At 38.1% G+C, this 24,606-nt stretch overlaps 1 protein-coding gene across 1 annotated transcript in view; it reads right to left on the bottom strand.

Annotated features, from left to right (window-relative positions):
* Nucleotides 1–24,606, bottom strand: part of FBXL17 (F-box and leucine rich repeat protein 17) — a 509,105-nt gene that overhangs the window by 16,616 nt on the left and 467,883 nt on the right. Inside the window, exon 8 of the mRNA XM_021701497.2 lies at nucleotides 5,534–5,676. Within this exon, the coding sequence (XP_021557172.1) occupies nucleotides 5,534–5,676 (143 nt within the window). The remainder of the gene's footprint in view (nucleotides 1–5,533; nucleotides 5,677–24,606) is intronic.

The raw sequence follows: 24,606 nt of genomic DNA on the forward strand, positions 1-24,606 counted from the left end.
GATATTTTAAGGTTGTAAAGTAGATTTCTGGCTTTAAAGAGATGACTGGTTTCTATTACTTGCTTTCCGTGTTGGCTTCTCATTGATTTGATTAAATCTCTTTACCATTTAAATGAGGAACTCTGTGTGAACACAAGAATTTCTTCTGACCTGAAGAAATCATTTCTTATTGAAAGAAATCATCTATTTCACTCCTCAACTAAGTACTTCAGGAATTGGAGCAGGTGAGGAGAAAGGTCTCGGCAATGGCGGTTTGATGAGAAATGAATTAATTCGATTATTTCCATGGTGTGGATCAATAACAGTCAGCCTCACAGAAGCCCCTGGCCTGAAGGCAGCTGGATAATCAATAGGATCACACAGAGGCTTCTCCTCCCCCGGCAGCCTCTCTGATCTTTTCTGGGCGGACTCTTCACGCCTGTGTAATTCTAATTTATGTCAACTAGAAATCAAAGAAATTCCAAGAGGCTTTGGTCATAGGACATTAGGGTGGACCTTTCAAAATCTATTTATGTCTATTCCTTAAGCAATGTGGCCCCCACGACCCTCCTGGCGCCTCTAGAGGCCAAGGAGAAGGAGCCTCCCCACAGAAACTACCTGCTCCAGGCTGAGGCAGAGGAACGGCGTGAGGTAAATCGAGGTATACTTTCTCCTTCCTGTCTACAACTCTGCAGGGACATAAGAACAAATAAGCATTTTAAGCAAAATGCTTTGCCAAGAGTGGCTCCCTCAGTAACGCTCTTTAATGATACCCCAGACGCTGGCATTTTCAAATCAAATGAACAGTGTATAAAATTAGTTCTGCATGAAGTTAAAAAAAGAGAGAGAGAGAGTGAAAGGGAGCTTTTAAAAGCTCCAGCATTTCTCCATCCAACTGCTTTTCACAAGGATTTGGCATTTGAGAATTGCTACATTTATGATGTTATTCGCTGCTCATAATTCAGGCCCTCTGTCTCCAAACTTCTGTATTAACACACACTGCAGAGGTTCCCACCACGACATTTTATCACCAAGGTTTTCCACACCAGCCAGGCTGCCTCTGGCGAGGTCTAGTTTCTCAGCCAGTGCCATGCCACTGGGCTGCCTCCCTTCTCATCAACCCTGTTACCCCAAACATTTTCCATTAACCTTGAACACTGTATTTCCATTTGCCCTACAGCTTTCCCATGATTTTTTTGGTCCTTTTCAGTTTTGTTCTCCATCCAAACTGCCTTGTAAGAAATGAGGAAAATATCATATTATTAGAAGAAACAGATCTATATGGAATCTAGAGTTCTATAAAATATTCTATTCTGAAGTTGTGAAAATGATTTCTATGACCAAAGCCATCGACTGTCTATAATCGTGGAAAGCAGAGTAAACATATCGCTCTTATTAGAGTCCCACTGATTATACAAGCGGTTTTAACTAAATCACCAAATAAATGCGTGTTAAGTTGATAGGTGATTTCGGGTCAACTCTAATTCCCAAGGTCAAGTAAGCTTTGAACAGTCTTTAAGAATATAAGTTCACCCCAATTCACGAAAGCCGTCTCACACAGCGTTTTCTTCTCTTCGTTCTTACAATGCACTAAAGTTTAGGAGATTAAGTGGAGTCGGTTTTAAAACTCAAAGTAATGCCTCTAACATGCTTATCCATCCAGCAATCAGAACAGCTACTCAAACACGGGCTTCTTAATGCACTTCCTAATTTTACAAGTGCTCAGGGACTGCTGCGTTTGAGGAATGGCTGGAGGACTCCTCCCTAGGAGACACCAGTGTTGCAGCCAAACACATTCACCGCAGTTGAGTTTAGACATTGACAATCTAAGCATACGCTGCTTTCATTGCAAAGAATACATTTAATGTTTCTCATCTGTTCTTTGTTTACCAAATGAGAGAGAGAAAGAAGAGGGAGACAGAGGAAAACACCTTTTCCTACAACAAATGCATTTTGTTATTCTTGCAATTCCTCAAAAGCCCACGTGAGGAAAAAAAGCTCAAGCTTGGTAAAACATAGCTTCCAAATTAAATATAAGTGGCCCCAAATGAAACTGGCTGCATGTGAAAGAAAATATTACTAGCCTTCAATATGTCACAGAACCACAGGATCACAGAACTCAAGCCCTGGGACACACAGACGTCACAAACCCCGTCTCTCCCCAGAGCAGGATCCCAGCGACAACATTCCTGACAAGGGGGTTAATTGTGTAGACCATCAAGGTCTCTTGCCTCTCCTTTGGCTCCAGTTGGTATGCAGAAAGGGGAGGAAATCAAACTGGCGCATTATAATAGGTTAGCAAATTTGGTTAAGGTACAGAGAGAAGGCTGATAGACCCAAACTAGTTTCGGTCTTCCATTATTGGTTGGCACAGATGATCACATTGAGATAGATAATGGGGTCTTCGTCTCCATATCCTGGTCATGATTTCTCTGGGTTTTCTATTTCTATTCTTATTTTTCTCCATCATTATTACTTTCTTTTTGTTTCCCTGCCTCTTTGAATTGTCTTATCTTCAACTCAGCCTTTTCTTCCACTGCAAATCTTTCTTCATCCCTATGCCCAGGTTTGTAAGTTGATTCGAAATACAGAGTGTCCCATGGAGGTATTAGTTTTCCTTTGTCGAGTGTGTAGAAAATGTAATTATTGACATCTTAGTATAGAAAATAATAATCTTAATTTTAAATTTAACAGAGGAAAAAGTAAAAGGACAATGTCTTCTCCAATCTCAGTTTATATTTTCTCTCTTTAATTTCTTTTCAAAATTGGATAGCAGGCAGTACAATTTTTTTCTCATTTGGAAATTTCAAATATCAAAACACAGGTTAATGTGACATTGATGATAATAATCAGTAGCACTCAGTATTTTACATACAACAAACATGATTATTCTAAGAGCGTGGTATATTTAAATGCTCACAACAACTCTATAAGATAGATACTATTATTATTCCCATTTTACAAATGAGGAAACAGAGGCACTGAGTAAGCAACTGCCCAAGATGACACTATGGAGAGCAGAGCCCAGATTTGAACTCTGGCCTCTAAGTCCGTGACCTATCAACTATTTTAACCTCTTTGCTACTCGAGTCTTTCTGAGTCTTGATAAAAATTTAAAATCTGGAGACAGATTGCATAACACAAATTTTGAAAGCTGAGTAGCTACTTAATCTAGATTTCCATCCAACTAAATCAACAAACAGGCTATTACGTGCAAGGCTTTCCTTGCACTTTGCGGGTGGTTTGGAAGCTTCGTCTGTCCTCTCAGAACCTCTCATGTCTGGCGCTGAGCTGCTGTAAGCCTAAGGACGCCAGGCAGCAAGGCTGGACCCAGCATCCCCCGGGCCAGGCCGCATGGCAGCAGGCTAAGGTCAGGCAGGGTGGTGCGAGAGCCAGCAGCTCTCAGAGCAGCTCACTGGTTGGAGAAAGGATTCAGAGGCTGCCTGAGCAAAGGACTAACACTCTCTCAGGGATACCGCTCATCAGAACAGCCTCCCCATCTCATTTTGGAGTAATTTGCATTTGGGTAGAAAAGGATCCATTCCTTAACTTAAAATTAGCAAAATGCTGGTCAGCAAGTATGTCTGGAATAATCTCCTGTACTAACTGGAACATAAACTTCTACAATTCATCTCTGAAGGTGGAGCTGACCTCAACAAATCTAAAGAGTGTGGACTAGAAATATGGTAATTTCCAAGAATGCTTGTGGATACACAGATATATTTTGAATGCATACATTTTGGTGTCCTTGGTTAGGAGTACTCAGGTAGCAGTTTCTTCTGGCAGACACTGAGCAAAGCTGTTGTCATTGTTTCACGTTTCTAGAATACTCTGTCTACTGTAGACTCTTCAACTTTTTTTAAAAAGAAATCTTCTTTTTTTTTTTTTTTTTTAAAGATTTTATTTATTTATTTGACAGAGAGAGACACAGCGAGAGAGGGAACACAAGCAGGGGGAGTGGGAGAGGGAGAAGCAGGCTCCCCGCAGAGCAGGGAGCCCGATGCGGGACTCGATCCCAGGACCCTGGGATCATGACCTGAGCCGAAGGCAGTCGCTTAACCAACTGAGCCACCCAGGCGCCCAGAAATCTTCTTTTTTAAAAGATTTTATTTTTAAGTAATCTCTACACCCAACATGGGCCTCGAACTCCTGACCCCAAGATCAAGAGTCACATGCTCCATTGACTGAGCCAGCCAGGAGGCCCTAAAAGAAGTCATTTTAAGGTGACAGGTGTTAGTAGCAGCATCAGGTTGGTTAGTAGTGAAATTTGAGGGAGACTTGCAACCCCTGGGTCTCAGTGCTGTTGCTTAGTAACAGTCAGTCAGCTTTTGAGGCTGGGCTGAGAATATACAGTAAATTCTCTCTAAACATAACTAGCTGGCAAAGGCCCAGTATAAGTTGGGATTTTAAAGCATTTGGAGACAGGAACTAGGTCAATTAACAAAAATGACATAGCACACAAAGGATTTGGGCCATTCTCCTATTTGCCCCCAAATATGCTACGTTTAGAAAAATGCATGTCCTTGGAGAGACATATATATTTAGTTTCACTCTCTTTTGCTAGATTTGTCCCTAAGTGCCATTTGCAAAAGTAGCACACATGTATAAATTATTTTAAGATGCTAGCAAGTTCTGAGCAAGTATCTGAGGTTCATCTTTCCCAAGAAAGCAGTCCCTGTGCCCGGAGACTGCATCCAGGGTGTGCCGCGAGCACCGGACCCAGACTCCAAAGACCTGGGGTCAGATCTTGGATAAGTGGCCTCTGGCCAGTGCCTGGGTCTTTCTGAGCCTCTGTTTTCTCCCCGTCACAGTGCAGATAACCACTTGTTAGACCTACAGGGGAGACATGGAAGTAACAAGGGGAAAAGCACCTCTGTCGTGGCTGGTGATCGGTACAGATTTTTATCAGCTTTTCTTCTCAGTCTTCAAAGGGCCCCATATTAAATGTGGCACAATTTCCCTAACTCACACCCACATCTCCTGGCCAGCTCCATACACCTTCAGTGGGACCTCTGGGACCATTTCTCATCATGTGCTAAAAGTGGCATCTTAAGTGTGGAAAGGTGCAAACTCCCACATAATATCCCCTCACTGGCCTTTTCTTGCCCCCAGATGGCTAGAATACATAGATGTTGAACACTGAAATCACACACTTCAAATTGCGAGAAACCAATTTGGCACTGTTCTTTCCACCTTACTGTTGCAGGAAACTTGGAACCCAGAAAAGAATTTTACTGTTAGACCCTGCACATTGCTGGGTGCCATGCAAACATTTTTAATTTTGGTTCATGGACTTAGGGAGAGGAGGCCAAAATCTAATTTGACTGTGTGTATGACTGCTTTTCCTTTCTGCATAAGCACAAAATTCATTTTTAAACAGAGAAATGCAAAAATAATCTCAGATTCATTTAGAAAACCAGGCATCTTGCAATGCGTAGCTGTAATAGTACATGTATGTGCATGTACACATTTGTACATATAGGGAGAGAGAGTATGATAGAAAGCTATCACCTACACTGATATATAGAAAACAGATTTGAGAGGTAACTCTTACTTTATCGCATCTCATCAGCCCCAAGTATCTCAGGGATTTGCTGCTCTGTGCAATGAGGGTGGCTCCTTGATCTGTAATTTCTTTACACCATCCGACGTCCACAGTCTCTATCGTCATGCTATACCGGCCGATGGCTATCAGGGCTGCAAGGAGGGACAGAGAGAGAGAAAGCAAGCATAAATGTTAGCAGTGTAAGGGGCCTCTATCTTATTATGACTATCCCTCTCATTTCCCCACTAAACTTGTTCCTGAAAGGTTGTGTGTAAACGAGTGTTTTGTAAACGAAATTAAATCTGAAATGATTTTGGAAAGCTTGCTCTATGACAAACCCTTTCACAAAGTGAATAATCATTCCATAATTCCCCTTTTGTCAGAACACAACCTCTTATCAGTTTTACTCATTACAAGGTTACCTGTACTTTCAAACATTCATATCTGCAGAAGGAATAAATTAAAACGAATTACATATATAAGGTTACAGAAAACCCCAAGTAGAAAACTAAACTTTACCCAAGATAACGTGAATAATTTTTAAAAAGAAAAATCCATGTAAGCACCATTTTGAGGTGTGTTATAGTGCAGTGAATTTCTTTACCGATTGGCATAATTTTTTCCATCTGTTCATGATCTGTAAAATGTAAGACTATATAATATTTTTCACATTAGTCCTTCTTGGCACTGTTAGGAATTAAGAGTACATTATACATACAGTTGAACTTAATTGGTGCCATGCTGGAGTGCAGTAAAGGGAATGCATTTGTTATGGTGAATTTCCTCACCATTATCAGAAGTCTTCCTTCTATTAACATATAAAATGAAGCCTGTCATCTGCAGACTATCGGTATCTTTAGTCTTCTCGACTGTTTAGCGTTGTACCGCTAAACTAAAGTGCAGATGCTTATCCCATAATCTACGATGTGCACTACTTATCGCTGCTCCATTACCCCTCACCCTGTCAGAGCGACCAATCAGTGAAGGTGGCTCTTTGCTACGGACTTCTGATTTGAGAGACGTGCACACCTCTACATTTGTGGAGCAGGAAAACAGACTTCAATACCTCCAGCCAGAACAAGATTATGGTGCACTGGTTTGTAAATGAAAACCCTGAAAACAATGCCACACATATTAAAAAGGAAAGAAACTGTTTGCTAATTATTTCCTCATTCTAAGATAGGATGCGCTGATTTCTGTGACATTAAAGGCGGATGATATTTTCCAATTGACTAGATTGATAAGAGCAGAGTGAATTACTCATGTAAATAAATGTTAACTCTTAGAGCTCACAGAAAAGAACTTGGCAAAATCTCTTTGCTAGTTACCTCAGTAATTTTTTCTTAAATAGAAAATTCATGCCCATGCATTCAAATATCAAAGCACTTCTAAGTAGTCAGACATTTAAGGTTTACAAAAACAACCATGATCCCAGTGTTTTCCAGTGAAAATGCTACAAAGGACAAATTTTTTCTTCTCCTAGAAGTTCCTCATGCCACGAATTTGTTCATGCTCTCATTTTTGCATGCTACTTCGACATTTAGTTTCTAAAGAAGTGGGAGCAGGATGGAGGGGGATCTGCCAAAAGTTTGCTAAACGCTCTGAGTGATACTTTGTGTGTGGAAGCAATATCCCAGGTTAATCCCATTGGTGTCTTTGCCCTAAGAAAACTGTTATCTCTGGTATTGTCATAATTTTCACTATGATAAATGAAGTAGAAGATACATAAAAGAAATTTCTTTGAATACAGAGTGCTCAAACTGTGATTTCAAAAGACGACAAAGGATTGTGTACTTTTATTTAGGTTTGGGGCTAGAACATGAAAGCCCTGTACTAGCCAGAAAAGGGTAAAAACAAATGATCTGAGGATTGTTCAGAGGCTGCTTTATAAGCAAATGAAGAGTCAATAGCTATTGATTCTAACTGCTAAAAACTCTGGTGTTTAGTATTCCCCCTTTTTTTCCTTTCTTGTCCAAATTAAAATAGGCACTAAATAAGACAACTGAGGATAAATCAGGGTATTCAGTTTTTGTTTTGACACAGTTCTATATACTAAAGTAAAAATTAAACTTTATTATTCCTTAGTTCCTTCAGTTATTCAGCAAACTCCTTATGAGTACTCACTCTAGAGCATTTTGTCCAATATCTATTGACCATCCACACAGTTTTAGGCACTGGGCTAAGAATTTTAGGCATATTGTCTCATTTAATCCTCTCAGAAACCTTATGGAGTTTTATTATTATTTCCATTTTAAGGATCAGTCACAGAAAGACTGAATAACTTTCCCAGTCACAAGATACTAAGTGGGAGAGTGGATAATAGGCTGAGAATTGGCTCTCAGCCCCGGCCACATATCAGATGTACTGAGTCAGAAGGCTGGGGCCAGGCACTGGGCAATTCTAACATGCTGCATCACTGGCGTGTGGACCTGCGATGTGGCACGTGCTGGGCCAGGTGTACTAGCTGGTGGGGATAGAAAGATGCACAGAGCGCAGAGGCCAGCTGATTGGGGGTGGAGGGTGGCAGGGTGGGGTAGAAATGAGGATCACCCAAGTAAACAGTGACAATACAATGCTCATCCCCCACCTCTTCCCATTCCTAACTCCTCACTTTTCATATCTCAAGTCAAAGGTCAGCTTCTCAAAACTCATCATCCTATCATTTACCTCTATTGGAAATGTAATTATTAATTTGTTTGTGTTGTTGTGGCCCATCTCTCCGTTAGAATGACAGCTCCTATTCCTGTTGTATGCCCAGCATCTAGCCTGTGCCTGGGGAGGAGGTGGTTCTTAAAAACGTTAGCTGAACACACCAATGGCTATAGTGTGGTTTAGGTCTATTAGAGAAGCATGCCCGGGGGGCACTGGAGCCTCTCACTCTTCAAGGGGGAATAGAAATCATGGGAGCCTTCATGGAAGAGCTGAACTAGGTTGTAAGGGATGAGTAAGGATTCTCCAGAAAAATGAAAGAGTGAGGGCAAGTATGTGGGGCTAAGAAAATGGCATACGGAAGGGCAGAGAGATGGGAAAGGATAGGGCAGCTGCAGGCCCTTCTGTGGGGCTGACCTAAAAACAAGTACAAGGACGTGGCGGGATTCACTTCAGAAATATTTATTCAATGATTAATGGCACTGGGGGTAAGCATAAGAGATACAAAGGGTAGCAAAAACAAGCAGAGCCCTTGATGTCCTGAAACTTGTATTCTAGTAGGAGAGACAGATGTGAAACAAACGCAAAAGTATATATAATTCTAAATTGTGACAAATGCTCCAAAGGAGGGCGCCTGGGTGGCTCAGTTGGTTAAGCGACTGCCTTGGGCCCAGGTCATGATCCTGGAGTCCCGGGATCGAGTCCCGCATCGGGCTCCCTGCTCGGCAGGGAGTCTGCTTCTCCCTCTGACCCTCCCCCCTCTCATGTGCTCTCTGTCTCTCTCATTCTCTCTGTCTCAAATAAATAAATAAAATCTTAAAAAAAAAAAAATCTTTAAAAAAAAAAATGCTCCAAAGGAAAGGGACTGGTCACTTTAAGAATAACCTTTAAGTGGGGGGCACAAGGGAGAGTCTTTCTGATGAAGTTATTTATTTTTTTTTAAAGATTTTATTTATTTATTTGACAGAGAGAGACACAGCGAGAGAGGGAACACAAGCAGGGGGAGTGGGAGAGGGAGAAGCAGGCTTCCTGCCGAGCAGGGAGCCCTACGCGGGGCTCCATCCCAGGATCATGACCCGAGCCGAAGGCAGACGCTTAACGACTGAGCCACCCAGGCGCCCCATAGAATCTTTAACTTCCACAATCTATAGAGTAACTTTTCTGAATCTCCGCTTCCTCGCCTGGACAATGGGGAAGTTGACTCTATGTCCTGCTTACTTCACAGGGTTGGTTGGAGGTTCAAATGATGTAATACATGGAAGGGACTTTGTCCCACATAAATGTCATGAGCTACGTGATATTTCCCCAAAGCATTCTACAGTGGTGCAGTTGATATAAAATGAAAAGACTTAAAAGAGTTTTGAAAAATAAAATGCTCTGGGCCAATGAGAGCATTATATAAGCACTTAGTCATTATGTCAATGCCAGTTCCTGAACTGCCCACTCTCCATTGGTGAGCATGAACTCACTGACTGCGCCTAGGACGATAGGGCTGTAAGTCTAATGTGTGATTACTACCTTCATTAGGACCTGTCGACACATTATAATGATATTTACTGAGCCTTGAAAAGGGATAAATTATGCAAGACTAATCCCTAAACTCAATGCAAATTTAATATACTTTTTAATGTGCTAAGTACAACAAAAAAAAGTTAAATTCTAAAAAGTTACACAAGTTAAAAACTGTAAATCAGTAACTCATATAATGATCAAGGATATACACTAACCCACCAGGAGGCATTTCCATAGGCATACAGAGCATCTGAAAGCCATGAGAACATACGTACTTAATTTTGACTAATAAGTTCCATTTCTAGGAATCTACCCCAAAAATATATTTTAATAATACAAAATTACATATATATATAAGTTTATTCATTGGAGCATTGATTATAATTGCAAAATAATGGAAATGGCCTAAGTACTCATACGTAGGAGAATGGTTAAATGATGCTATACTCTCACAACTGAATACTAGGCAGCTGTAAAAAAACGGAGGGGGGAAGATCACTAGGAACTTTCAAATCATTCAGTGAAAAAGGTAAAGTGCAAGGATTTATATGGTGTGCTATCGCCATATAAAAAGAGAATATAATTAAAAAACACACACACGTATGAAACTGCTCTTTTGTGAAAAAGGAGTATGGGAAAGATAAACCAGAAAATATGGAGACTGTTTAACTATACGGGGTTGGTGGGAAAGGGGAGGGAAGAAGGGGGCATGGAATGTAGGGGGTGAGGGTTTCAGGAGGGATGAACACTTCTGGGAGTATCTCTTTCAATATAGCTTTGACTGTGCATCACAGTAACATTTTACATACCTCCCCAAATAAAAAAAATTAAAACCAGCAAGGATCTGGAGGAAAGGGAAATAGAATACAAACAGTAACAAATGAAGCTAATTGTATTACAAATGAAGAGCATGACCCAGACAAATAAGATAACCACACAGAAGGGGATGGGAATTAACAATTAAGTCACTTTGGAAAACATTATTTCGGCAGGATGTTGTAAGGTGAAACCCAAAAAGAACTGTCAGTAAATACTGTACTCTAGTTACTAAATCTATTTCTCACAGGGGTATGAGTTAGTAATTCAGTAACTGCTTTATGTGTAATCTAGGATTATAAATATTGAGAGCTGGTCTTTTTACTGTTAGAGAAAGAAGCTATAAACAAGAAAAGGGGAAAGGCTCATAAAGATCCCAGTGGTACTGAATTGGAATCAGAGATATTAGAATGAACTCATGGTCATATATATATATATATATATATATATATCATATATATATATGTCATATATATATAACGGATATACAGATATAGAAATAACTAATAAATATGATGTATGTGCATGCATGGTTTAGTATACATACATATATTTCCTATCTTTTTCAGCTGAGAGAGACTAGGAGCAATGATGCTCCAATAGCAGTGATCTACTAGCACCCAGAACTTGGTTTATAAATATCATTCTCCAATAAAAAGAATTAGGGCTTCTTATAGAAATGGTTGATTCCTAGACTGGGGCAGAGAAAATACAAGATGAGTTTGAAACATCTTGTGATAACAGAAAAAAGAAGTACTTAAAAAAGAATGGCGGCATGTCCAAAGGACACAGGATCCAATCAGAAGAAGCTGCCAATGGCCACAGCTGGAACATTTGAGCATCAAAATAAATAATGAGTATTGGACTATACCTGAGAAAACTGGATAAGCATCCACAAGTCTATACTGTAGAGATAGACAGATAGATGGGTATATAGTCAAGGAAGGACAACTCTTCCTTACAGAACAATTCCAATTAATAAGTGTAGAAGGAATGGGGGAAATACAAAACATCATCAGGCAAAGATTTGGAACTTAGCTATCTCACTGTTTCAATGCTAATTTCCTGGTTTGATAATTATACTACGGTTATATGAGTTGACAACATCAGAGGTAGCTAGGGGAACAGTATATGTGAACTGTCTACTATTTTTGCAACTCTTCTATAATTCTAAAAGTATTTCAGGGTGCCTGGTTGGCTCAGTTGGTGGGGCATGCGACTCTTGAACTCCGAGTTGTGAGTTCAAGCCCCACACTGGGTGTAGAGATTACTTAAAAATAGACTCTTTAAAAAAATTTCGAAGCAAAGATTTAAAACACATAGATAAGCTAATAACACATAACGAGTGAATGAACTAAGGAGAGAACTAACATTTTCTAAGTGAAAGCAGGTATTACTTTCACAGTGAACAATCTGATACAAATGTTACCACTAAAAATACATTTTTTTTTCTTCATAGGAGGAAGATTAGTCATATGAGTGCATTAACAAGTGACCTGCATATGCCATTTTGTCCTTTCCAGTTCTATCTTCTGCTATGGATCTATGTACCTGCAATACAATCAGAAGAAATGCCCTAGTGCTTGAAAGAGCTAGGGTTAAAATTTAACAGTAGATTTGACATCTTTCATGTAATACTTGGATAAAAGCCATTTGCAAGGAAATTTCTTGGCATGGGTACAAAGAGATAAATATGAAAAGTGCTCTTCTTTGTAGAAGCCACAGAAGCTCCAAAAACAAAGAAATGACACTTTCGGAGACATTTGTTGTGGTGTGATGGTCCCCAGGAAGGCTCCCTCTGCCCTGCAGGGACTACAGCAGTGGTTCCTAGCCCTGGCGCTTGCGGAGAATCACAGGGGCCTAGAAAAAGTACAGATGCCTAAGTCCCATCCCTGGAGATTCTGATTCAGGAGAAGCAATAAAAGCTCCTGTGAGTCTCATGTGCAGCCAGGGCTGAGAACTGCTGGAACACAACAACCTACAACTCGGGCAAAGTCAGTCGACTAAAAACAAAAAGAACTTGTTGTTAAGGATATGCACAGCTATGTGTTCTGATATTTTAATACAACTTTATCTCTCAAACAGTAGTGACTTCTTGTATAGAAACCAATACCTCTAATTTCCTTATTTCTAATTTGTATCTTTTCCTTCCATTTTTATACATTACTATTATATTCCTCAAATTATTAGGTAGTAACCCCTCAGTGACCATATTCTATTTTTCCAGGTTGTCCTTTTTAGTAAATATTTTCTTTACTTCATTGCACTTATTTATATTTCAAATGCAGCACTTATCAGAGTTTGTTTCATATTAGAATTATTTATCAACACACCTGTCTTCCTGCTAGATTGTAAAGTCTTTGAAGCAGCATATGTGGAGAATTCTTTTCTAGGACCTCTAAATCTCTGAAAATCAAGTGTCGCTCATTTTTTACAGTTTCAATGAACTTTTTGGAAGTATAGCATGCATGCAGAAATTTGCACAAGTCCTAAGGGTACAATTTGATGGATTCTGACAAAGTTAACCCAGCTGTATAACAGCATCCAGATTGAGAGACAGGGCCTGACCACCACCGCTGAAGCTCACTCGTCCCCAACTCCAGTCACTACTATCCTGCCAATAAGGATAACCACTATACTGACTTCCAAACACACAGATGTGTATTCTTGCATTTGAACTTCATATAAATAGAGTTAAACACCCAGCACTCTTGTTTCTGGTTTTTCAGCTGTCCATTATATGTTCATGAGATCCATCTACATTGTTATGTATATTGGTAGTCCGTTCATTCTCAATGCTCTATAACATTCCATTCTACTGGCTATGATGTGTAATGCTACTATAAACATGAACATACATGTGTGGATGTATGTTTTCCTTTCATCCTCCTTGCTCTGGGAAGCGAGGTGGGATTTCTGGGTTGTATGGTTAAGTGTATGTTAATTTCATAAGAAATTGCCGAAATGTTTTCCAAAGTAGCTCTACCATTTACATTCCCACCAGTAATGTATGAAGATTCCAGGGTCTTTACATCCTTGCCAATACTTGGTAATATCTGTCTCTCTGATTATAGCCATTCTGGTGGGTGTGAAGTGCTAGCTTATTGTGGGTTTTAATTTTCATTTCCCTAAGGACCACTGATGTTATGCATCTTGTCATGTTGTCATACACTGTTCTAAAATCCTAGCATAAAATTATGTGCCTTTATCCTTACAAGTACTCAGTAAATATTTATTAAATTAAATTGATAAACAAGGAAAGGCACGTAAGTTTTCTATTATTAAACTACATAGCAAACAGTAGCTTTCTAGACAACAGATAATTTTCCACATAATTTGAGGGAAAGTACCAGTAAAATAAACTTAGTCTATCCTCTGGAGACATGAAAAATTAACTTAAAGTTTCTTAAAATAAGAAAGTAAATTCAAAAAAAATTACAGTTATAGAAAGCTTTCCAAATGCTCATTTATTTGTGGAATTTCAAAGACTGTGGAGTATGCTTTATTTAGGAACTCTAAATCTCTGAAAATCAAGTGAAAAATAAATATAATACAAAAATTGCCCAACAATGGTGGATAACATTAGAGTGAAAACTTTGAATTATGGCAGAATTTTCAAGACACTGCACGTAGGGGCATTCACTTTACAGAACTCTGTTTACTGAGTTCGGAGTAGCAACATGCAAGTCTTATCTGACAAAGGGAACAAGCTGGCTGTGGCCCTTGACCTTTCGGGGAGAAGACTCTCCTGCCCTGTACATCCTGAGATGGAAATGCAACATTATTTATAGGCTGCACCTGCTTTCCTTCCTATGAGATAAACAAGTTGGTGGAAAAGTAAGAGTTCAAGTGAAGAATTTTTTTAAAGGTCTTTAAATTCATCAGAAGCGAGGATAAGTATTTTTTTTTATCTTTTATGCTTTTCACATTATTTTTATTTTAATAGCAGAAAGACACAAATCTGATTGGGTAGGTAGAAACTATTTTTGAGTACGTGACTTCTGAAAATGTAATAAACAAAAGGCATATTTAGAACTAAACTTCATTTAACAGGAATCTGATCCACTGCCCTGGTTTTCAGTGGTGCTGTGTTTGGTAGTAACCAGTGCTCTGAGTGGAATGTTAGGTCTCCCCAATAATCTCTTTATTGAATTTTAGAATCCAGGATGAAGAAGAAAAAAAGCATTACTACTCTTAACATTAGCTGAGAACCTTAAAGTCCCTGGTTTAATGATTCTTTTTTGTTGTAGCCTGCATATATACATACATTACTTATCAAAGAATTATGCATCTTTTTCAAAATCCTGACATTATATTAGATTTCCCCACTTTATGAGAAGTGAATTCTGAGCTTAAATATGTTGGTTGATGGATATGGAAAAGTACATTAGTGTTTCTGTCATACCTCTGCCTTGTCCATCTTTCTGAGCTGAATTTTCCAGACCACCCTAAAGACACAGCATCAGTTTCAAGTGGGCATCAGACACAAATATTTATGTGACCCAGTGCAGGGCAGAGCAGAATGTGACTGCAGCAACTACCATTTGAGAGATACCAAGGCTGGTGACAACAAATGTGTTATCAGACTGCTCAACACACATTGTAAAAGTGTCTTGATACTGAAGGGAAGGCAACCAAAGGAAGAGGGAAGAACACATGGGGATGTCAGCAGAGTGAATATATGATCTCTTCCTTCTTTAAACAAATACTAATTGAGTACCTACTATGCACCAGGGAGCGTTTCAGGAGCTGGGAATAAAGAGATAAAATTCCTGCCCTTGTGGGGCTTGTATTCTGAATACAAATAAATAATGAGAATACATAATTTGTCAGGTGGTGATGAGGCTTTGGAGAAAAACTGAGCAAGGACCAGGGTGGGAGTGCTACAATTTTAATTAGGGTGAGCAGGGAAGGCCTCATGGAGAAAATGACATTTGAACAAAGATCTGAAGAGGTGGGGGAACAAGCCATACAGATATCTGAGGGAAAAGCATTATGTGCAGAGAAAACTTAATGTCAAGGCCATGAGATAGGAAGGTTGCTGGCTTGTTTTAGAATGAGCAAAAGAGCAAGATGGTGAGTGGTGGAGATGAGACTAGGAGAGGTAATGGAAAAGGGCGTGGTCAAAATAATCTCATAGAGCATTTTAATGACACTGGGTTTCCTCTAAATTAAATTAGAATCCACTGGAGAATTTGGGGCAGAGGAGTGATATGACCTAACTTAAACTTTCAAAAGACTTCTCTGGCTTCTGGGTTAAAGACAGACTGTAAGGAGGCAAGAGCAGAAGCAAGGAGACCAAGAAGGAGGCCACTGCAATTATCTAGACAAGAAGTGACAATGGCTTGGTCCCGGGGCTATGTAATAAAAACAGGGAGAAGGAGTTGAATTATGACTATTTTAGAGAGGACCAACAACACTGCTGATGGATTGTATGTGGAGTAAGAGAAAGAGAAGAGTCAAGGATGTTAAAAGAAATCTTTTTTTGACACTTAGATTTGAAAGAAATTTCCTGCATGGGATTTTACATAGCTGCTCTTTGTGTCCTCGTGTGTCTCAGTGTCCTTGCAATAGTAGGAATATATTGATTTCTTCTCCGGGATATAAACTCCAAGAGGGGCAAAGACCACCTTTACTCATCTTTATATCATCATTGTTTAGCACAGAGCCTTCACTTGTTAGTATTCAATATATGTTCGTTTAAATATGTGCATCTTACATATCACAATGAGGGAAAAAACTCAGAAAGGGGTCTTGTTTGCATTCTCTAGAGTTTATACTCATTCTTTTATTCGAAAGTATTTACTGAATAGCTGCAGTATATCAATCACTATGATGTCCGCAGGTATCTTTGGGGGAGATGATAGGTAATAAACATTTTCCCCTATATATTTCTGCATTTAAAAATTTTCAACACTAGGCATGCTTTGCTTTACAAAGGAAGTAAAAACCAGTTTTTAAAAAGGTGTACTGGATATATTTCTGAATTTTACCAGAGCGAAGGGAAGAACTTAACATTTCTGACAGTGGGGTTTCTCTCTAACCTTAGGCTCCTCGAGACAAACACATTTACTGGTGCCAAAATTCAATACCTAAAATCATGTGAAATCCTGTGAAAAAAAGCACAAAGGTATTTGCAAACTAAAACTAAACACAAAAAGGTAGGCTCACTTATTCCTCCCTAACTATAACCAGAACAATTATAACTCAGGGGCTGTTGTCCTGAGCATGGATTAGCTTAGATACTGGCAGCAATTTTTGCTTATGGACCTTTCTGCCATAAGAAGGGAAAAGGAAATAAAATCATGAAATTCAAAACATTTCAATTTGAGTTTTTAAAGTTTAGTGGAGAACTAGATTAAAATTCAGAGAACACTAAACTTTCTATATTCTTTCTGTTTTCAAGGGGGAAGAGAGAATTCCAGTTCTGGATCCACTCACCTGCAAACTTGAACCATGCACACTAGTGCACATGCTCACACACGCAGGGAGACGCAGACACAGACCTACATATGTACATACATTATTCTTAGGCCCTAATTCACAGGTAGACTTACCTTGAAGCCACTGAAGGTGAAGCTTCAGGGTCCATCATTTACATGGACCTTCATGAGGACCTGGGTCACAGAAATGTAATCACAGGGTAATGTATTTTTGTAAAATTTGTAAAAACAAGATGCTTTTCTATTCTTTTCTTAAAGAGAGACCTCAAATTGTTTAAACCTCAGGCCCTGAAAAATCCTGAATTTGTCCCTGACCCAACCGAGAATATTCTGATTCAGTGGCTTTGGAGGTGGATACCAGGAGGCTGTATCTTTTTCTTTCTTTCTTTTTTTCATGTCACCAAGTGATTCTGATACACAGCCAGGTTTGGAAATCACTGATGAAGGACTACAGACTGATCCGTTTAATGAGTCCCTGACATCTAGGTAGTATTTCTTTCTGGAGCTCTGCCACCATTGATTGGGACATAAACCATATAACACTATGTAGTTTGGAAAAAGCTGACAATTGGCAACATTCACTTCCACATTGCAGTGATGAATCACATAACCCTCTGTGCCGAGTAATTAACTATCCATTTGTATGTACTGGCTGTAGCGATAAAGTTCTTTTCAATGAGGAAGGAAGGGAATTTGGACATAACATTAACAGTTGTTAATACCAAGCAAATAGAGTAAATTGGATTTATTAAAAAGAGTATGTGTGTGGATTTTTTCCCTAGGAGTTGATATAATTTGTCTAGCTTTCTAATTATAGCCGGGACAGAAAACGGCTGAACCCAAAGACCTCTCACGGTATCTAATAAACTTTTACTTACAGGGAGAATATTTCTTGGGTTGGAGAATGACAAATAATTTACTAAGCTTTTCCTGAAAGATAGCTAAAGGTGTTTCACCTATATCTAGCTGATGAATTAGCTTTAGCTAATAATCAGTGTCACGAGAGAGGGAAGAAGCAGCCTGTAATTACTTTGAAAGGAATGAAGGAACAGATCTGATAAAGAAACTAAATCAGCTAATTCCTCTAGGGGCATACTGAGTGGGAGAGAAGCTTACCTTACTGCCAGTTTAGAGGGAGGCAAAGATAGGGGGCATAGGTGGTTTTCACCTGCCTGGCTTCCATTCTCACTTTCTGGTAACAAACCCTTAATTTTCCTTTCTGAAGGTTCAGTATAGAGGCTGTAATCAAAGGTTTCCTCCCTTCTCCAAGATGCAGGTGGGCATGGGACCCAAACCCATCTAAGCATACTCACTCCCTAATATCTGAATTCTGCCCAGAATGACTTTAGAAGAAAAGCAGTTGGAGACAACCATCTGGGGGAGGTTCCCAAAAGAGACTCTCATTAGTCTCAGCCACCTAGAGATCCCATGTTCTTGTCTTTCTCACAGCCCAGTTTTTATTTTGATTCTGAGAGTTACCCCATCTTCTTCCAATAATTTCTTTGCTTTTGTTCTGGGTTTTGTTTTCACTTAAAGTAGCCTCGGTTGGTTTCTGTAACTTGCAACCAAAGAATCTTAACTAATACAAACTATGCTACAAACTATGCTTAACTAATACAAACTATGCATACAAACTATGATAACTCAGTTATTTTCCACAATAACAAAAAGTCCAAATGTATTCTCAACGATGCCCAGCTGAAAGAGTCACACTAGCAGAAAATATAAATATGGCTCAGTAAATAAACATTTGTTTTGTTGGTAGATGTTCTGACATATCTGTACTCATTCTTTAGCAGTCAAATTTTATTCAGTTCCATGATGTCTTTTTACATTTTTCAAATAATAACTCTATTGATTGCATAAAACGGCACAACTTATTGTAAAAATTAAATCAATAAAGGAAAGTACAATAAAGCTTCAAAATTATCCCAAATCCCATCATCGAGAAATACCATCACTAATATTTGGTAAGCATTCTTCCAGTACCTTCCACATACAGACAGCACAAGAGAAAGAGAAAAACAGTATCGGAAATCTTGTATATAATTATGCATGTTTTTGAAAAGTATTTAACTTGTTTTTACTTGAATTTAACCAAAATAAAGAAATTGAATTGAAAAAGAATCACAAAACTTCAGTTAAGTATTTCTTTACCATATAAGGTAATTTTTCAAAGAGTCTACATAAATTAAGAAAAAAATTTATGGGGGTGTCTGGGTGGCTCATTTGGTTAAGTGTCTGACTTTGGCTCAGGTCATGATCGCAGGGTCCAGGGAAGGAGCCCTGCATTGTGCTCCACACTCAGTGGGGAGTCTGCTTCTCCCTCTGACCCTCCCCCAGCTTATGCTCTCTCATGCTCTCTCTGTAAAATAAACAAACAAAATCTTATAAAGAAAAAAAACAAAAAAAATTATTAAAACCTTTAAGAATATGGAGTCATTTAAAAAATTCTTTTTTTTTTTTTTTTAAAGATTTTATTTATTTATTTGAGAGAGAGAGAATGAGAGACAGAGAGCACGAGAGGGAAGAGGGCAGAGGGAGAAGCAGACTCCCCGCCGAGCAGGGAGCCCGATGCGGGGCTCGATCCCGGGACTCCAGGATCACGACCTGAGCCGAAAGCAGTCGCTTAACCAACTGAGCCACCCAGGCGCCCCTCATTTAAAAAATTCTATACTTTCCTTCAGACAGAATCAACTGACTCCCTTCTAGAAAAATAAAAAAAAAAGAAAAGAAAACTGGCAAGCATTTCTCCCTCTTCCTTCTTTCTTTCATATTTATCAGCTATATTATTATTTTTACATTGTCAGGTTTCAATGTTCCCATCTGCTTTTGTAACCATAATTGTCATGTTTGTTTTGAACTGGTTCTATATTAAATGGACTAAATACAATGAGTTTCCTTCATGATTTTTCTTTTTTCATTCCTGAGGTCTTTTTCAATTAATCTTTTGGGTGGCTAGATACCATCTTTAAGTAGTTTTCTTTTTTTTTAGAAAGATTCATCATATATTCCCTAAATTTTGAATGCTAGAGAAAGACTGTTATGCTTATGTTTAAGGAACAACATTGGCTAAGTATTAAATTTTGGGTCATACTTTTTTTTTTTTTTTTTAACCTTCTGGGCTTTATAGACAGGTGCTTCAGTTTTGCTGTGGAGAAACTAAATCCAACCTGATTTCTTCCCCTTCATACATGTCTTGCTTTAATACCTGGAAGCTATATGATTCTTCCTTTATCTCTTAGGATCAATACCTTTATCAGGACAAGTCTTTGTTATTCTGCAGCAATTTATTTTCCTGGAACATGGCAGATGCTTTTGATTGTTGTAGATTTAGAACTCTTTAGATATAAGATCCATGTGTTTCACTCTTGTTCTGTTGGCCTTACTTCCCCCCAGCCCCACCCCTTGCAAACGATGCCTTCAAATAAAATGCTAGGAATAGATGCTATAAATGGCCCTATGTTTGTTCCTCTCAAATTCTCCTACTTTAATTAATGGAGGATGGCTATCTGTCAGGAATATGGGGATGTGAGTAATAAGCTGGAAGTAACTGAGAATCGTTGTGTCCAGTATCCTCATTACAAGTCTGTTATTTCCTTTATCCTGACACACCTGTTCTCTCAGATTTCTATGTTCAAGATGTTATGTGTTACTGATAACAAAACCGTTTGAGCCATTCTTGTGTTGAATTTTGGCACCTTCTGCTTCTCTCCCTTTTTCACCCACTTCACTTCTGTCAGTCTCCTCAATTCTGAAGAAAGGCGGCAGATGACAAAGATGGCTCATTAACATGGTTTCTCCTTTGGTGACCTCTTCTCTGACATTTTGGAATGCAAAACTGGGATTCTACACAGGCATGGAGATTCATGGCTCAAATGAAAGAATTGCTGGCTGTGCCTTTCTGAATGGGGATACCTATTTCATGTTAATCAGAAGTATCCCCTGATTTTTTTTTAAGATTTACTTATTTGAGAGAGAGAGAGAGTGAACAGGGGGAGAGGCAGAGGGAGAGAGAGAATCCTCAAGAATACTCCATGCCAAGCATGGAGCCCAAAGTGGGACTCGATCCCAGGACCCTGGGATCACGATCTGAGCCAAAATTAAGAGTTGGCCTTTCAACCAACTGAGTCACCCAGGTGCCCCCCCAAGATTTTTTTAAGAGTTATGAAGTTAGAGTCAATAATGTTGACAAATACCAAATTATGTAGAGAATTCTTTAATTGTAGGCTAATTTGACTAATATTTATGGGATGATTGCCACATGCAAAATAACAACAGGGATAAAAGATGAGTAAAACAAAGTCCTTGTCCTTGCTTTCAGTGTGATTAGGGAGAATAAATTAAATAGAAGATATTTATATTATTATGACTACGTAAATACTGTTCACTACTGAGCCAAGTGGTGTACTATGACCAAGCTTCATTTCTCAATTTTTATCTGGAGTTTATATTTGCCTTACATTTTATTTGTTTACTTTTTGTCTATTATTTTTTTAAATGTTCCTACAGATAGTTCAAATCCCTGTCCATATTTTTCCAAAAGCTCAAAAAATAAATCAACTGATTAGTTCCATTACCCAACCACACCATCCTGTCTCCATGCCTTCTTTTCTGAAGTCCTCTTAACTCCTGCTTGTGGCTGAGTTGCAGGCTATTAGGGATAAGTACACAGTCATTCTAAGGCTTCGCCTTTCAGCTCTCCTATGGGTTCCATGTCTTCTCCTTAACATGGTTTTATTCATTTTTGTGATGAAACACAACTTCTAAAGGGTTAATGGGAGACAAAATTTGATCCCTTATATGTCTAAAACATCTTTATTTTACTTTCACAATTAATTAATAGTAGGGCATTGTATAGAATTCTAGATTGAAAACTATTTCTCCTTAGTTTTGAAGGCATTGCTTCATTGTTTTCTAGCTTCCCATATTACTTTTTCCCCCAGCTTTATTGAGATTTAATTGATAGAGAACATTGTGTAAGTTTGATGTATACAATGTGTTGATTTGATATACTTACATATTGCAAAATGATTACTATCCATGTTGCTTTTAAAAGATTTGGAGTCACTCTTTTATCTGTAGCAAGGATCTTATCTTCTTTGTTAGGAAACTTTTAAAATTTCCTTTTCATCCTTCACAATCTAAAATTTCAAGATAAATCATCTTTATTTGCCTTCATGTAGATCTATTGTCCTACATGGTTCTGGGCATTTGGTGGGCCCATTCAATCTGGAAACTCATGTCCTTCTTTCTTTCATAGCAGCCTCTTCTTTTTCAAGGACGGAATTGCTTTTCTTATTTCTGAGAATAGTACTTATGGTTTTTAATGTTTTCTTCTGCTATCCGCATTGCTTCTGTTTCCTCTTAGCTTGATTTTTCGGTTTGTTTGTTTTAATATCTTCTTTTATGTTGGATGCTTTTCTCAAAAGGCTGGTCACCTAAGGATCTTTGACCATATCACTTGGGGTTTCTAGAGTATCTGATGCCTCTGAGGGCTAAGCTTTGCCGGGGTTCTGTAGGCCAATTAGCTCACCTGTTACGGAATCCCTCTCTCAAACCATGTAGTCTGTGAGTTCCTCTGCTTTTAAGACAGTCAGCACTCCTTCTGATTTCACTTCTGATTTCCAAAAATGTGTTGACATCGCTCATCCTTTCTTATCTCCTTTCCTATTTTCTTTGTCTTAAAAAAATCCCTTTAACATCATTTTTGCAAGATTTTATGATAGAGAAAAGATTAATGCATGTGGACTGTTGGCAATTTTAATTGGTGAGAAAGAGCATGGGAAATGTATGTTCTTTCCTAAGTGTTCCCAGTTTTAGGTGTTCATTAAAAATTGCTTCCTTTGAGCTTGAGTGAAATGTATCATTAAAGGAAAGGTCAGTCTCTTTACATGTGAATGTGTTACAGACCCAGTCTATTAAAGGCAGAGTAAAAGCAGGACAACATCAAGGGTGACCAGCATATCCTGGAAAATGTAAGTAAACTTAATAATTAAATAATAATATTGTTTTAGTTATTCCTGGCTCCTGAACTATTATTCTGCTCTGTATTTTATATTACTCTTCTCTAAATTTAGGCTAATTCATGTGGGTAATAGACTGTTTAAAAAAGTCTATTGGGATGTACTTTATTTTATCAAGTGGAATACTGTATTTACCACTGAGTAAAACAACATTTGAAATTAAATCCCAGATGCTTGAAAATTCTCCCTATATTCTCAAGGAATAGTTTCTGTGACTTGGATGTTTCCTTCATAATATATTTGAAACACTTTTTCTGATTTCACCAACCCCTTAATACACGAAATATTTTTATTTTAAGATATTTGGAAACAAACAAGTAAACACCTGGTATTTTATGCAAAAGGATATTCTCAGTAAAGAGGCTATTTTTGCTAAAATAAGTGTATCAATATGACTTGCTCAGTGTGTCAACTTGGTTAATTGTAACAAATCTTAATGAAATAGAATTGTGCTTCCATTTACTTCATTCCATCATCTATCCACAAAGTATGTAATAGTCATGAAATTCAGACAACTTTTTTTCAGGTTCAGAGAGAGATGTCTTTAAGAAAATAGCCTAAGACGGACATCTCCCTCAAATCAGCAGTATCATAAATATTTATATATACAGTTATAAACAAACCATTATTAGTTTAAGAAATGAAAGTCATCCTCAGTGATAAAAGCTTTGAAAGTTAAAAAGCAGAATTTAAACATTTCAGTTCTCTGGAATTTTATGCTTTCAATAAAAATAAATTGTTCTAACTAAAGAATATCAGATAATGTAGTTCTCTATTTACTAACCATTACATTTTTTTTTTTGATATGCATGCAGAATGTAGTAACCACTATGTGGTTAAAAATTATTTGTGTGCACTAAATACATTAATTTAAGAACTGTTCATATGTCAAGAAATGAAAGATTTTAAATAAAATTGCATCCCCCCCAAAGCTTCTGTTTTAAGGCCTTTGCATTTATTGAAGGCTCTTATAAAATCTACTGAATTTCAGCTAATGATTTCTTTTTAAGATGAACCCAATGAATTCAAGCAGAATGCTGCACCCATAGAGGAGAACCAACAAAGCGCAATGTAGTTAGTTTCTAGAACATATTTATTAAATGCTAAATAGAGTAAGCCCCTCTGGAGAGAGCATTACATCTCAAGGGGTGAGAGGATTTATAAAGCTACTATCCTCTCATAATGAAGGTTTTATCTACACAAAATATTTTCAGTCATTACACTCAGAGTATATTATCACATCCATGAACATAAGCTATATTTCAGACTGTAATCAAGCAAGGCATTGTACGTTTTAATTGTTTTTATAAGATTCATATAATATCTGTAACTATTCAGTATATTATGAATTTTATTAAACCAGATAAAGCACTGTCTCATTAATTTGGAATTGCGGGAGAGAAAGACTTCCTTATAAGTGAAATAAACAAGTAGCAGACACTACTTTACAATAGATTAATTGATGTGAAGTTGCCATTTTTGTGGGTCAAAAGTTATTAAATATGGCAATTTCACATGGTTCAACATTTCTATACCAAATGATTCTTATTTTAACTATTTTGGAGACAAATAGTTCTGGAAAGTTTTACCTATTTCTTCATCTTTTTAAATAGCATTTATTGTACCCAGTCAAACT

Source organism: Neomonachus schauinslandi, chromosome 7 (assembly GCF_002201575.2).
Source record: "Neomonachus schauinslandi chromosome 7, ASM220157v2, whole genome shotgun sequence".
Classification (NCBI taxonomy): domain Eukaryota; kingdom Metazoa; phylum Chordata; class Mammalia; order Carnivora; family Phocidae; genus Neomonachus; species Neomonachus schauinslandi.